A 16598-nucleotide genomic window follows, 5' to 3' on the forward strand; every position below is an offset into this window, starting at 1 on the left:
GCTCAAAAACACAATGGACATTTAGAGCATATCCAATATTTCTTGTTCTTTGATGAGCACCAACTGCCAATTTTTATATTGAAACTGACTATTGAAAAGTGAAGGCTTTTTTCACTGACCTTACACTGTCTTCTACAGGTCTAGAGTGACATGTCACTGAACTTAATGTAGGATCACACCTCTAAAAGACATTCAGGAGCCCTACTTCAGTTTGCTAAAAAATCAAGAAGAATAGTCAAATCTAGAAAATATGAGACAAGAACAATCACACTTTTTTTTTAAAGGAAAAATAAATTTCTTCTATGTCCTGCCCCCAGTTGTCATAATCATAACTTAATTTTTATATTTTATTGTTATAAGGTAATTTTGATATTGTTTTTATATTAATTGTTTTCTCTTATAAATACATTTGCCATTTGAAATAGTGGCACTCATTACACAACACTCATTAGGAAATCTTGTGTTTTAGTCTATAAATGCATTTCATTATATTCTATGCTTTTGCTCCCAATTCTTTGGAATAGTGAGGGAAGAAATCTAGCCAAATTTTTATCCTAATAATGCTATAAAAAGGAGCAGGCTTCTGATCTGTTACCATGCTGGGACTCAACTCATGTGTGATTTTTTTCCCTTTATTTAACTGTGCATTTTCCAGCTTTTTTCCAGTACTGAAATAAAATGTTTCTCTTTAAAATCAAGCTCTCTCAATTATCAACTGGGATAATACAGATCATTTAATTTCACAGATAAGCTAACCTCTATATTTTAGCTAGAAATCACTTTTTTCCCCTATCAAATGTTTTACTGCTAACATTTTCTGAATAGGGTATCAGCATGTTTTTTAGTCCATCTTGGTTCTGGTTTTGGTGAGGCCCTGACTTAACATGATTCTTGTAATTAGCTTTCTAAAGATTTCATTCCAGTACCTTCCATATTTACAGTGCATGAAGTAGTCCGATTTTTTTTTAAACCAAAGTGTCTATTACAGAGGTAATAGATCAGGGCAAGAATTGAGAAAATGGAACACCTGTCATGTAGTTCCTGCCTCTTTATTCATATCAAGTCACTGTGCTGTGCATGGATTCTATTCCCTCTACTATTATTTCTACAATCTCATTCATAGATGGAGGGAGGAAGGGAGGGAGAGAGGGATGAATGCTGGATAGATGGTTGGATGGATGGATGGATGAATGACGGATAGATAAAATTAAATTCAAGATTCTTTAGACACTGGTGTTAGCCACTGTGCTTCAAATCTTTTCTGAACTAAGGTAGGTAACTCAGGAATACTATATATTAACTTACAGTTTTTCACTTTAAAGTGAGCAATAAGAATAGGGAAAACATAATACGATGACTACACTAATAAAATATTTTAAAGCACATTTTGAGAAACCATTTCCAAAAAAAATGTGAAGTTCTAGAAATAAGAATCTTAACGTTTCTTTATGGCATTTATTGGTACTGGAACAAACCAAATTTAAGTCCAATGAAAGGAATTCTTGATACTATGTGATTTCAACTTCATTATGATAAAGCAGATGTCATTTATAAAAAAGGTCCAATGAATGGTTCATCCAAAGATATTTAGTAATTATAGACTGACTTGTTGAAGTTCTTTGGATGTGCAAAGATGCTTGTCCTTTTTCCTGTTGATACAGAATTAATCCATGGCCTACGTTAATCTATGTCTTTGGGTAGTTAGGTTCAACTCTTAAGGTAACAACATTGTATTGAAAATACTATCTTACTTCTCATGATGAATACTGTTGTCTCATTTTCCTTTCTCTCATAGATCTGGCCACCAGCTTCCCAACAATCCGGATGTTAGCTCTTTTGAGTATTGGATGTCCACTGACTGTAAGACAATATATATAATTATATTAATAAATTTTAAATTATATGACAGAATGTATCATGCTTTTGAAATAATTTTAAAATGTTATAGGAAATCAGTTATGGTTGTTCTAAAACAAAGATTTGACTTGGGCACATTTCCTTCAGGTGTATTGCGATACATTATATATCATACCATGAGATTCAGCAAGAATTACTGTTGGACCAAAGAGTTGAGAGGAAGGATGGCAGAATCTGGATTCCACCAATATACAGCATACTTGAAATAAATAAATTAGATGCCACATATGTTTGACCATAAGAACAACAACATTGAAAATTTTTACATTACAATGGAGTCAGTTCTGATACTGATATTCAAATCAATACAAAGCACTATTTTTATAGATGGCTTGTACTTGATTCATCTTTATGTATAAAATGACTTCAAATAAATAAAAGCCATAGATTTACTGCAGACACCATTTTAGACAGTACTAATTTACAGATATGGTCATATATTTTGCCGTTTAAAACCTATTGTTGTTATTAAACAAAAACATAACCAACTACCAAAAAACAGTTAAAGTTGTGAGAAGAACAATCCTCATTACTAATAGAAAATGAATGACTTGATGTGTTGTAAAAGGAGAAGCAGGGCATTGTTGTTTTCATGTTTATCTATATTGCCATTAGATAAAGAGCAAGGCTTATAATAACAAAACTAAATTAGACTACATTCAGAGTATTTATGAAATAATTAGTATTAGTAATTATCATTGCAGGTGTAATCACAGGGAAAGGCAATCACCAATTGGTGTCCCAATATAGTAGTTATACAAGATAAGTGTGTTAGTTCTAAAGGTGAGATCTTAGGACTAAATGATTTCCTACTGCAATTTTTTTGATAATATGAAATACCAACCATATATTTCATCAGGCAGAGAATAGCTGAAATACAGGATTACTCAAAGTAGGTAAAATAGAAGAAAAAGTGAATATAATGGTCCAAGCTCTTGTTCTTATACATTTGTGAGTGAATCCAAATTTAATACTCAATCTTAGTTTCCTTATTTTTGAAACAGGGACAATATCTATCCTGTCTGGTTGTTAAAAGGATCCAAAAACATATGTCAAGAGATATATGTGTAAGAATAATGTATTAATATTGACCCATCAATTATAAAATATACCACACTAATGCAAGGTGTTAATAATAGGGAACAGGAGGAAGGGGTCGCAGGTGAGAGGGTATATGGGAACACCCTATACTTTCCACTAGTATTTCTGTAAACCTAAAATATCTCAAAAACATAAAGTCTATTAGTTAAAAATAAAGATATGTGTCTGACAATTCATTAAGTATTCAAAATATAGTTGCTGTATTATTATTATTTACACTATGACGTTATAATATATGTAGACTTTATAAAGAAATTACACTAATAATTGTGTGAGATAATAGCAAATGTATATATATTGGTCTCTGTCCCCAGTTCCTGGCACAGAACTCTTAAAACGCTTACAATTTCCTAAGTGATAACAGCACTGGGAGCATCTTTTGTTCTAATGAGGTGATGCTGGGTGGGCTCCTGGATGGGGGCTGGTCACCAGAAAGACCAAGCCATGATTAAAAGCTTGGAACTTTTAGCCCCCTCCCCCCAACACTTCTCGAGGGAGGGACAGGGTCTGGAAATGGAGTTAATGGTCCACCATGCCTATGTGATAAAGCCTCCATAAAAATCCCAGTGGGAGGGGGTTTAGAAAGCTTCCAGGTGGATGAAAACATCCTTGGACTGGAAGGGTGATGCCACAGGGACAGAAAACAGAAGTACAGGACTCTCCCAGATCTCACCCTACTTATCTCTTCAACTGGCTATTCGTTGGTTTCCTTTATCCTATCCTTTAATAAACTGATAAATATAAGTAAGTGTTCCCCTGAGTTCTGTGAGTTTCTCTAGCAAATTGATAAAACCTGAGGAGGGGGTTATGGGAACCTCTGATTTGTAGCCAAGTTGGACACAAGTTGTGGGTAACTTGAAAACCTACTACTTTTAATTGGCATCTGAAGTGAGGGACAGTCTCCTGGGATGGAGCACTTAACCTGGGAGATCTGACTGGGATCTGATGCTCTCTCCAGGTGAATTGTGTCAGAATTGAGTAAAATTGTAGGACACCCAGCTAGTGTCAGAGAATTGCTTGTTGACGTGGGAAAAAACAAAACTCACACATTGGAATTGGTGACCAGAATCTTAGTTGGTGACCAGAAGTGGTACTGGGAGGAGAATCCTAAATTGTATAATATATAATTTCATAAATATTTCAATTAAATAAAGGATCATTAATTTTAGGAAGGATAAAAATGTAAGTATACATGATATATTTTTAATCCTTCAAAGTAAATATTCTCGACCTTCATTTTTGTCATATGGCAGAACAGATTCAGAGAACAATCTTTTTGATTAAAACAACTCAAATCCTGAATAAAATATTAAGTGTATTTTAACTGCATTGCTAAACTGGCAGAGAAGGAAGAAAATGCAAAGGCCAAAAGAAAAAAAAAAAGTAAAATCAGTAACGTTAGTGAATATTTGAGTGCTAAAGCCAGTTTTTTTTCCTGAGGTTTTCTGCTGAGCCCTGGATATCTGAGCTTCAGCCTTGTGAGGGGAGTGGGGTCAGGAGGTAAAACATAAGGTTCACTCCAAATGGGAAGCCCGGCATGAGACCACAATGGAGTGCGGGGTCCCACAGGGCTACACATCAGAGTAGGTGGGATAATATCACAAAATAAAGAGAGAGAGAGAGAGAGAAGGGCAGGGAAATGAAGGCAAGGGAAGAGAAGAGAAAACTTCAAAGAAGGGGACAACAAGGAACCTTTCCCTTTTCCATGAGGCTGGGTAGATGGAACAAAGCCTCAAAGCTCCCATCGTTTGATGGCCTGGTTCATGTCACCTGTGTGGTCCAAAACACCTTAAATAAATTTAGAGTTTGTTGGGCCCCAAGAAAAAATGAAAAAACCTCTCTAGAGGAAAGCAACTTCAACCAAGGTCTTTAAAATATGTCATAGAAACATATTTTATTAAACCCTTATATGTTACAATCAGTTTTAAATAGAAAAGCAGGTTACAAAGCAGTATCTACAATGTGATCCCAGTTTTTAAAAAAGTTATATGCATAGGAAACCATGTACAGTATTAAATACCAGAATATTCAGTGGTTGGAATTATAATTTAGCTTTAGTTCTTTTCGCTTATCCATATTTTTGACAGAAGATATTATTTACGTAAAATAACAATATTAGAGATGTTCAAGTTTCTAGATTGGAATATATGGTAGAAAGTCATTTTTATTGTAGATAATGAATAATCAAAAGTTAGATCTTGTTGATATTCAATAATTTGAACAAATGATTTCAACTTGGGAAAATAATCAAATAAAAATAGATAATATGGTTAGTATTTATTTAATAGGCTGTATTTTCAGAAAAGGGATACTAAATTTTCCTCAAAGGCTGAAAGTAAGCTTTTGTCCTCTGTTTCCTTTTAAACCATCTCTATGTTTTTATGTTCACAAGTCTATTTTATGATTTTTCATGCCATTTCCATGACACACTCAAGGTTATATACTGTATTATTCTACACTATTGGCTACTTCCTGTCAGTGCTTCACAATGAATCTCTGTAGAGCAACTTGGAAAGAAAACAAACACAGACTGTGTTAGAACATAAAATACACATTTAGGTTGTTGAGTATCTATTGAGTCCTATTTGTTCAGGTTCTTGCTAAGGGCTATGAGGTGATATAAAAGGCATTAGCTGAGACCTTTCTGGGTTTTCATTTCCTAATCCAGAAACAATAAAAAAAAAAACAAAACAATTGCAATTATTATGCTACTCATAGACATTTGGTTTAAAAAATGAAAGTATCTACCTAACGCGGTATAATGGCCCTGCCCACCAGAAGATTATCATAGTCAATACAAAGCAAAAATATAGTCCTAGATGACAAACAATTAAGGACATATTTAAGTAGTTACATTTGATGCTCATATGTTGCAGGGGTCCAAATTTGAACCCAAGTTTTGTGCATCTGAGTATTTCAAACAGAGGTATGTCCACGAAGACTGGCAGAATAAATCCTCTAGGGAGCTATCTGCAAAGAAAGACCAAGAAATCTTCTTGGGGAAAAAAATTCTTACTATGAGAAGAGTGAGCTGAATATTTTCATCTTGGTCCAATAAGATAGTGGCTCTTGGCAGGGATGAGTGGTTTCATGTGCTCTGAGCTGCCTCTTGCTAAGATGATTTTGCCTTGACTCTGCACTCCCTTCTTCCCCACCCTCTCACCCCCACAAAGAGATTCTGGCCTATAGCCTTGTGAAAGGAAGACTCAAATGAGAAGATGATGGAGCTGAAAAAAGCTATTTTCCTATACCATGTTCTCGGGATACTGAGAGAACAGGGTATCAGTGCTCTGAGATGAAGGGAACTGGGTTACAAAGGCCAGGAGAGTGATGGGCTTTTCCCTTCAGCAGGTTGGCTTAGGCCCATGTGGAATCCACACACCATGGCCTGGACAGGTGCTAGTGGCAATAGCAGCAGCAAGACACCTCCATCAGGCTTCCTGAGCTTTGGAGTGACAGCAGCAGACAGCACTGCAAGGGGGTGGGTGGGAGGGGGGCGGAATTTCTATGTTGCAGCTTAGAATGGTGTATTTATGAGCACAAGTGAGATATCCTAGGAGAATTTCTAGAAATAACTGCAGCTACGGGGATTGCTTTCAAAGAGATCAGAAGTTGCATAAGGGTAGGTAGAAAATTCTATGTGCCACTATTTTTGTGACTATGTATGTAGTTGGATATTGTTTTGAAATATTAAAGGTTTGCTTCCCACTCCTCACTATTCCTCGCTCCTAACTCTGCCATTCAAGCAATAGTAATGGATTCCTTGAGGGTGACTGAAAATAATCACCTCATTTCTGATGCATATCAATTTTGAAATAAGAAAAATATTACAAAAGCTAATAAATATTCTATCCTTGAGTTTTTAAATAATCAGCTCTCTTTTGTAATCTGTAAAAAAATGGAAAACATATAGTTATTTAATAACCATAGCTGTTTAAAATGAGATGAATAATTTTGTGACATTCCATATATACATTACCCTCAAGCAGAAAAATCCTAGAACATAGAATACAACGGCAATTCAAGAAGGAGGTTTTCAAACATAAAGCAATAGTAATATTTTCTAAAGGAAGACTTCTACTTGGAAGAGTATGGCTTTGCTCAGAATGTACAACATTTTGGGGATTCAAGAAACTGGAATCTGAAGAACTTAGCACATGGAGCCATGTGGTAAGGAAGACTGTGTGATGACAATGAGAACCCTCTCCAACTTACAGAATTGGACTAACAGACTGCTGGAGGAATGAAAGAGGAAATATTGATGAACTCTTGAGAAAGGGCCAGGCACCCTATGCCCTTGTATCTTGCCCTGGGGGACCAGAGAATGGGAAACCTCAAGGATAGAAAGCACATATAGGTTGTGGAAAAATCTGGGAGTAAAGGGGTTTTGTTGAAGGGGGCTGCAAACCTCTTAGAAAATGCCGTGTGGCCCATATGGCGCTGCAGCAATAGCTATGGGCAGTGTCTAGGCGATGGCTCTGCGGCCTTACAGAACAAATCACAGCCCGATGCGATGTGAAGAGAGCTACTGAGATTCAGAGCATCCCAAGGGGATGTGGGAATTCTGAGAAGGCTGTCTGACTGAAGGATGCCTAAGGTCAGGATAGGGAGAAAACTGAGTATACGAACTTCACTACTGGGGCTGTGGCAGATATTAAAACTGCAGGCCAGTGAATGGCTCCTGGGGTCCAATGGCATGATTCACACCGCAGGTGGCCAGCAAGGAGAAGAGATCACATTGAGAATGTCTCTCACAAGATGAAGGAAATGAGAGAGCAGGCCTGTTATAAATGGGCTCCTGACACAAAGTAAGTAGGAATATAGGACAAAGTTAGAGGGTACACATAAACAGTAAGAGTAGCATAGAAACACAAAAGATAGAAAAGAAGCTTATAGAATATAGAGATGAAAGAAATCAGTCTGGTTACTAATACGGAAATGTTTTCCGTGTGAAAGACTTGACTCTACATACTGTGCAACCAGGAAATACAAATTTCATCGAAAGTGATAACTCACTGAATGGGGTGGGGGGAAAAGAAGCTTACCTAAGTAACTATGCAAAACAGTGTTTTGACTGGAAACTGTAGGCTAAAGACAAAATGCAGATGGACAGACACAGAAGGATAGATACTGAAATAATTATAACTATGTGTACAAACAGGGGTTTGTATTCATATATATATATTTCCTAGAGCTGTCCGCTGAGAGAGCCTGGGAATAGTGATACCTCAGTAGCAATGAGCACATCTAGTGCTCAGATTTTGCATTCTGAAGACTATTCTCCAATAAAAGGAACCAAGACTCCTTGGAGAAATGGTTGGTTCTCTAGGACTAGGGCAGATAATACAAGATGAGTCTGCAGAATATTGCAGTGCCAAAGAAGCATTCAAAAACCGAAAGGGTAAAGGAATGTTAAAGAGACTCAGGAACCAACCTGAAAAAGCTCCCAATGTCTAATGCTGGAACAATTTGAGCAACAACAACAGAATAATGTAGTTTTAGATTATAACTCATAGTAGGAAAGAAATATATACAAGTACATATTGATGTAAATAAATGATTGAATAAACAAAAGGGGAGAAAATATCTAATAATTCGTAATAATTTATGTCGATACTCCCACCTCCAGGAAAAAAGTTTAATTCCTCCATTTCTCCCCATTCCATCCCCCAGTGTCCACAGCTGGACTTAGATATATGCTTTCAAAAAATAGGTTGCAGAAGGTGGGTGGGAGGAAAGTTACTTTATAGTGAGTGGAGAAACCTGACAAATACTACCTTGGCCAGGTGATTAAGGTTAATATCACTGGGGATAAGTCATATTGATAGCATGTTCCTGCTGATATGATGTGGTGAGGAGGGCACTTCACCTCTGATATTCTTTCAAAAAATGTATAATCTCAGCATTTAAAAAAACAATAACAATGAGAATAACAGCTGTCATTTAATGTACATTCATTCTGTGCCAGGCACTGTGCTGAGCACTTATCTTACTTTCTCTTTCCACCAATACCTGATGCTATCATTATTATTATTATAGGAAACTAAGACTCATATCAGTGACATGTTTCATTGGGCTATAAGTAATTCTTGATCTACATATGGACTGCAGAACCTTTTATGACAACTCATTGGAAACCATAGCACTCTACATATATCACTTATTTTTAAGCAGGTCTAAGTTACATTATATTATTGCTTCTTTTTTTATACATTTGTCCTGTATCTTCAAAATATCAATAATTCACTTCTTTGTCTCAGTGCACTAATCTCTATGAGTGTGTCTTGCAGATAGATGAGTGTTCAATAAATAATTTTGATAATGCTTATTTTTGTTTTATAAAAATGACATCATACCATGCATATTTTGCTTTCTTCACTCAAGAAGGATTAATTCATGGAAATTCCTTTAAGCTAACTAGTATAGCTCTAATTCATTATTTTAAGTGGTACATAGTATTTTGTGATATGAATAGACCATAATATTCCTCTACTGATTAATGTTTACTTTGTTTCTCAGTTTTTCCAAAGAAAAATAATGCTAAAATAAGCATGTTTGTTTATTAGGTAGTGGTTTTATTTCCATGTGATAGATTCTCAAGATGGAGTGCAAAAACACAAGTATACACATTTTTAATTTTAATTGATATTGTCAAGGTGCTTTCTAAAACACTGTAAAATTCATATTTCTACCAGCAATGTGTGACGGTGCTTCTTTGCTCATATCCCAGCCAACAATAGCAATTATTTTGTTTTGTTTTAATTTTGGCCAATCTAAAAGCTGCTAATCTACTGAGTTTCCTCATCCACTAGTGACTTTGAGCATCATTGCATATATCCAATAGCTGTTGGATTCTTGTTTTGTGAATGGTTTCTCTACATTTTTTGTCTATTTTGCTATGATTGTTCCCTTGTTCCGATTTTAAATAGCTCACTGTGTTAAACCTCTGTCTTCAAAAACGCAATTCCACTCCAAATCAAATTTATTTTTAATTTTTTTTGAATTTTATTTTATTTATTTTTTATACAGCAAGTTCTTATTAGTTATCTATTTTATACACATCAGTGTATACATGTCAATCCCAATCTCCCAATTCATCACACCACCACCACCCCTCCACCACTCTTCCCCGCCTTGGTGTCCATACGTTTGTTCTCTGCATCTGTGTCTATATTTATGCCTTGCAAACCAGTTCATCTGTACCATTTTTCTAGGTTCCACATATATGCATTAATATACGATATTTGTTTTTCTCTTTCTGACTTACTTCACTCTGTATGACAGTCTCTAGATCCATCCACATCTCTACAAATGACCCAATTTCATCCCTTTTTATGGCTGAGTAATACTCCATTGTATATATGTACCACATCTTTATCCATTCGTCTGTTGATGGGCATTTAGGTTGCTTCCATGACCTGGCTATTGTAAATAGTGCTGCAATGAACATTGGGGTGCATGTGTCTTTTTGAATCCAAAGCAATTTTTTAAATAAATTTGCTTATGGTATTTTTTCATAGAAAAGTTTTGAAAGTTTTATATATAAGCAAGGTCATTTTTCTTTTCTTTTGTATTCTTTTTGAGTACTATATTTCCTGCTCCTACCTTAAATATGTAGTTCTCTAGATTTCCTCTCAGATTTATTTAGTTAGTTAGTTACTTACTTACTTACTTACTTATATACCTATTTATTTATTTAGATGGTTGTTCAGCTTTCTCAACTGCCTCTTTTAGTATCTATTGATATTATCATATGATTTTTTTCTCCCTAAAAGTGTTGATGTAATAAACTATGGGAATATAATTCTTAATTCTTAATATGGTATCATCCTTCTGTTTGGAACAGAATGTTTAATCGATGGCTGGGACAACTTACTTGTCTCCAAGTACTCTGTACTCATGACTACTAAGGCAAAGAATGCCAACTTCTTCCACCCTGTCAGAAACTTTTTTGGATCTTTCAGGCCCAATTACAAGAAATCAACTCTTAGTAAGAGCCCTTCAGCCAGGTTTACATAAAAGTGACCCGGGCATCTTCCATAAGCTGGTTCTCATTCTCTGATCAGTGGCTAAGCAATGAGGCTTTGAAGCAAAGACGTTAGAGATGAAAATACAAGAGCAATTCTAGAGTTTTCAAATGGAAATTCATCATATTTCTTTATGGGGGTGATAGAAAAAGACGAAGTAACACAAGCGGAAGACTTTAGAATATATGTAAAACACACAAATAAGAAATTTCTCTGAGTTGATGTAGATCCTAATATTCCAAACAAATACATGAGATTAACTTGAGGAGGAGGCCCATCTAGAAAACACATTTTTAAATCCTAGGTAAAAATGTGTACAAATGCATTTTACCCCAGATGTTCTCCATAACTTAGTATATCTCTTGACCTTCCTTGGTTTTCCATCTCCTTGTCATAAAATGAAAGTAGTATGGTATTATTACAAAAATCCACTAGGAAATACTCAAACAAGTGCTTCATTATTTATTTTAGTCTATATTAGGACAATAGCATAGTGAAGATTCAAACTGCTGAATTGCTTCTGAGAAGAAACAATCACAAGAAAATTAAAGTGTTCAAATATATGTGCACACTGGAAAAGAGCAAAGAAGGTTCAAACTATCTGTGTTATAATCTACTGAGCTCTAACTGAAATCCAATTGATCTTAATGGGATTTAGATAAGGACAAACAAAGCAGGATGGTCAATATCTCACCAGGAAGTGATAAAAATTCTTGTGACATTTTTAGCACAAAGCAAATTTTGGGATCAGCAAGACCAGAATTCAAATACTGGCACTACTAACTTAGCACCTCTGTGTTCTCAGGAAAGATGAGCTTGCCTTTCTTCAACTGTAAAATGAAGATAATAAGAGTACTTACCTAAAAGGATTAGTATAGGAATTTAATGAGAAAATACACACAAAACACTTGATTTAGATTTGAATTCATCATAATTTCTTAATAAATTTTAGCTGTTGTTGTTGCCCTTCTCTTTTTTTTTTTTTTTTTTTTTTTGGTCATCCTCTACTGAGATGGAGGTTAGTTTGTCAGCATCTGCCCTAGTATATATTTATTTATTTATTGGGTATATTGAGGTTAAAAAAAAAAGTGTGTTTGCTATGTGAATGCAACTTCCAGACAGGCAAACAACCTCTTCCAATGGACCGCCAATTTATTTCCTCTAACCTTTTCCTATATATTCTCTATTTACCGCTGCTGTGCCTACATTCTGATGTGAAGACCACTGAAATGTATAATTCTTTCTCCATTCTGATTGGGTTTCAATACACAACACTAGCTCCCCTGCCCACACACATTCCCCAAGTTAAACTCTGAGGAAGATAAATTTCATTTTGTTCAATCTTCTTCGATTAATCGGATAGATAAATCTATCTGGTGTATATAAGAGATCTACCAACGCACAGCCCAACCTTCCTGCCCTCCCACCTCTCCCTTCTTTTATGAGCAAAACTTGGAAATATTGAAAGACTCAGGCTGGTAGAGTTCCACCAGTGTCCTTTTCCCAGATCTTGAATCTAGGCAATGACAACTTCTGAGCAAGCATATTTATTAAGGTATTTAATCCCTTTCCATACTGGATCCACATCTGTGGAAAGGCTGAGAACAGGGTGTGTTCAAAGGGTAAATTCGCTCACAGTTATATTTTACCGCTAGATGGCACTCTTTGTCATAGCGAAGCAAATGTGGGGACACCTCCTACTACCAAAATGCTCTGCAGTAGGCACTTGGCCTGCACCTGAGAAACATCTAACAGTAACAATGACTGTGTCACACTGGAAGCAAATAATAATTTCCAATGTAAGACCAAGTCTGGCCTTGATGAGGATAGGAAAATCCAATTATCTCCACCAACAAGAACCTCATTTAATAGGTTCCCACCTCCAATGGGCTGAAGGCTACCTGCAGTGTTTCTGTCTCCAAGAGTATCCAGTTTTCCAAGCTCCATCATTCCAGAGGCTTATGGAATCACTTTTTACCCCCACGGATTGTGCTGTCACTATGGTGTCAGACTGTGGTGTCACTAGCAAGAACTCAGATGGGCTTCCAATTTTGTGATGAAAACCAAGGTTAGTCAATACATCTTTACCATGTAAAACTCCTATGTAAACATGATTCAATTGTTCCTGATTCTCCAAGATTCATTCTACTACTGCTGACAGGTCATGGAAGTTAATTTTCAGGCTGAAAATCAGCATTTTTCTTTCTCAAAGATGTACAAGAACTGAACAGATAAATTCCAGCAACCGTTTTTCAGTAAGTCCACCCCAGAAACTTTTTTGTGGAGCTGAGTTCATGAAAAGACCCCAGTTCTAAGCATTCTACATCACACTTAGCATTTTATACTTACAAAGAAGCCCATCCCTAGAGATTTAGTGGCATGTTCGAATCATGACCAAGTCCTTTTTCTCCATTTGATGCTTCTTATGAATTTCTCAAGTTTTAAAAAAATTATTGTAATTATTCTGAACCAAGAAAAAAAAACTTAATTGCAAGTTCCACAGCAGTGGGCACATTCTCAGAGGCCCAAGTTTATCTGACATGAACATTCTCTGAACAGAAGAATTTTAAACCCTTCAAAAATTAGGTCTCCATTGAGACTTGGTTAAAACTCATGTCCAATTAAAAAATTTAAAAAGTACTTCTTTAGGCTTCCTTAATCTAGTAAATTCATATGGTGCTGAATAGGTTTTCTTCTCTTTCTGGCATTTCTTGTCTTAAGTAGGTCATCCTAAACACAATTGTAATTAGCACAAGTTCAGTTTTGTTGATGTCTCTCTCCTTTGCAGCATCCCTTGACCAGAAAAAAAAAAAAAAAAAATGGTGAAGTGTAATCTTGGCTCAATTACAGAGTAATTTTAATGCTGAGTACAGCAAGTTGGGTTTAAAATTCTAGATTATAGATCCCACAATGTTACCCCAATATAATTCAGGGGTTCATGTGATCTCATTTCTGACATAATCTAAGGTAATCATAAAGAATTCTAATTTTTACTCATCATAAGAAAATGCCCATATACACACTACTATATTTAAAATAGATAACCAACCTACTAAGGACCTACTGTATAGCACAGGGAACTCTGCTTAATACTCTGTAATAACCTAAATGGGAAAATAATTTGGAAAAGAATAGATATACATATATGTGTAACTGAATCACTTTCCTGTACACCTGAAACTAACACAACATTGTAAATCAACTATACTCCAATATAAAATAAAAATTTAAAAAATAAATAAAATAAAATAAATTAAAAAAAAAGAAAATGTAGCTTCTTAGAAATTCTTTTAAAGTAATCTTTAGACATCTTTTCAACAGTCAGTATTTTTACATACCCATCTGAAGATCCCTTTAAAAATATTAACTCTGTTTCTCTACTCATCAGTGCTCTTCAACATCAATCCTATGAATCATTTTGGTCACTATCCTCAAAATTTAACTACTCATGGCAGCTGCTAAAAAAAAAACCTTTTTTCTCTCTTTCATCCAACCACCAAGAAGTGTCCCCATCCTTCCATATTCTCTCCTTCCATTCCCGTGATATTAATATGCATATGCTCCAGAAATGCTGCCCTCACCCTACATCTCTACCTCTACCTCTGTCTGTCTCTCTGGAAAGACAATTTTCTTCTACTATGATTGATTTTTAGGTGAGAATCAGTCTGTTCGTGTCCCCTTGAATTCTGGAGAATAAAATTCTCTAATGTTCTAACTACTAATGTTGTAATTGTTGTATAGATAAGGAAACTCAGGATTGGAGGAGCTAAGTAACTTCTCCAATTAAGCAGTGGACTGTGAATGAAAACCCAAGTCAGCATTACTCCAGAGTTTGAGTTAGTTAGGTAGCATTACATGGTGGTTATGAAGACCAATTCTGGGCCATAGAGCCTAGGTCTGACTCATCATTCTGCTGCTTACCATCTGTGTGACCTTGAAACAATCTCTCTAGGCTTCAGTTTCTACATTTGTAAAATGCGGATAATGACTGTATTGCTACCTATAGTTGTTTTGATGATTAAATGAGTTACTATGTCATCAAAATACACATGGTAAAACTGTTTAATGATTTATCATTAATCGTTACACTGTATTGCCTTTCAAATTAAAAGATATTTTAAAAATTAAGTTCAAATTTATTAGTCAAAATAATATAGATGACTAGTTTCCAACTCAAGTTGTAAATATGGAGATAACTTGGCTTATTTAACAATGGAATAATTCACTGACCTGACTATCCATGTCAGATACTTTATTAGCTGAACCCTCAATCAGAGTTTGAAATATGTAGCAGGTACTAAATGATGATGATGAGGATGATGATAACAATAAATGCTAACATTTATTGAGACGGTGCACTAGGTGCTTATTTGATGGTATGACAAGTATTTCAATTATCTCTATTTACAAATGAAGAAACTGAAGCTAACAGGTTAAATAACTTGCTCAAGATCAAGAAGGCACTAAATGCCAAAGCTTGGGCTTCAACCCACTGGGGTGACTGTCGAGTCTACAGAACCTACAGCTGACAATCAAGACACAATTGAATGTATCTTCAGATAAATATGTTTCAAGTATTTGTAAGTCTGGTTGTATTTCTTCAGTTTATCTTTTCATTGCATTTACATTTGATTGTGTAATGTAAAGTTATACTCTCATCATGGACTCACAGAATCTGTTAGTTATAGTAAGTTTTAGGTACAAAAAAAATTATTTAATATCAAATGATCACTGAATCTTAGAATAAAAAGAACTGCATAAGCTGTGCCTGCTAAACCTATGGGCATGAAGATAAATAAACTTAAATGTAATTTTCCCAAGAACCCTGTAAGGTAGCCCCATATTGAAATGGAGAAGGCGATAGTCCAGAAAGGTTAGGAGCAAGTCTAAATTCACACAGACAGTAAGTGGCAGAATGGGAGTTTGTAGCAGGTTAGTTTTCCTGATCTCAAAGTAATTTCCACTAAACTGATCAAAAGTGAGTATTATTTCTTAAATTTGCCAGTTATGACTTTAAATTTTTTTCTTGTAAACAAACCTAACTTTAATAAAATCAATCTATAATCATACTCGCAAACACATCTTTTTAAAAATTCTACTGTCACTGGTTTTGAGAGACAAAATTAGCGGTGTTACATCCTCAAATTTGTATCATTTGGCATCTACTATATTAGTAGTAAAGATTTTACATATAACATTCATCATATCATATCTAGATAGCACAGGCATATTGTGTACCAGCCTAGACAGTTTCATGCCTGAGACAATTCGTAATGCAATTTGTGTCTATAAGATATAATAAACAGAAGAGGTTTATTCTGTTTCTTTTCAGAAGGACTGCAAAAGCAAAGACCTCATGTTAAATCTTCAGAAAGAAAATGTTCACTAGACTGATGTTGTTATGACAAATTCAATAACTAAATGTAAGATGTTTTTAAAAATAACCTGGATCTCATTTTGTGTCAGACACTCTTTTAAGCACTTTACATGTACTATTTCATTTATTTCTTATCACATCCCTATGTGACAGGTACCGCTATAATCTCAATTTTA

The 16598-nt window shown here is 35.2% G+C and overlaps 1 protein-coding gene across 1 annotated transcript in view; it reads right to left on the reverse strand.

Annotated features, from left to right (window-relative positions):
- Positions 1 to 1754: 1754 nt before the first annotated feature.
- Positions 1755 to 16598, reverse strand: part of IQCM (IQ motif containing M) — a 371389-nt gene continuing 356545 nt past the window's right edge. The window contains exon 15 of the mRNA XM_036853473.1: positions 1755 to 1858. Within this exon, the coding sequence (XP_036709368.1) occupies positions 1755 to 1858 (104 nt within the window). The remainder of the gene's footprint in view (positions 1859 to 16598) is intronic.

Source organism: Balaenoptera musculus, chromosome 5, assembly GCF_009873245.2.
Source record: "Balaenoptera musculus isolate JJ_BM4_2016_0621 chromosome 5, mBalMus1.pri.v3, whole genome shotgun sequence".
In the NCBI taxonomy this organism is placed as follows: domain Eukaryota; kingdom Metazoa; phylum Chordata; class Mammalia; order Artiodactyla; family Balaenopteridae; genus Balaenoptera; species Balaenoptera musculus.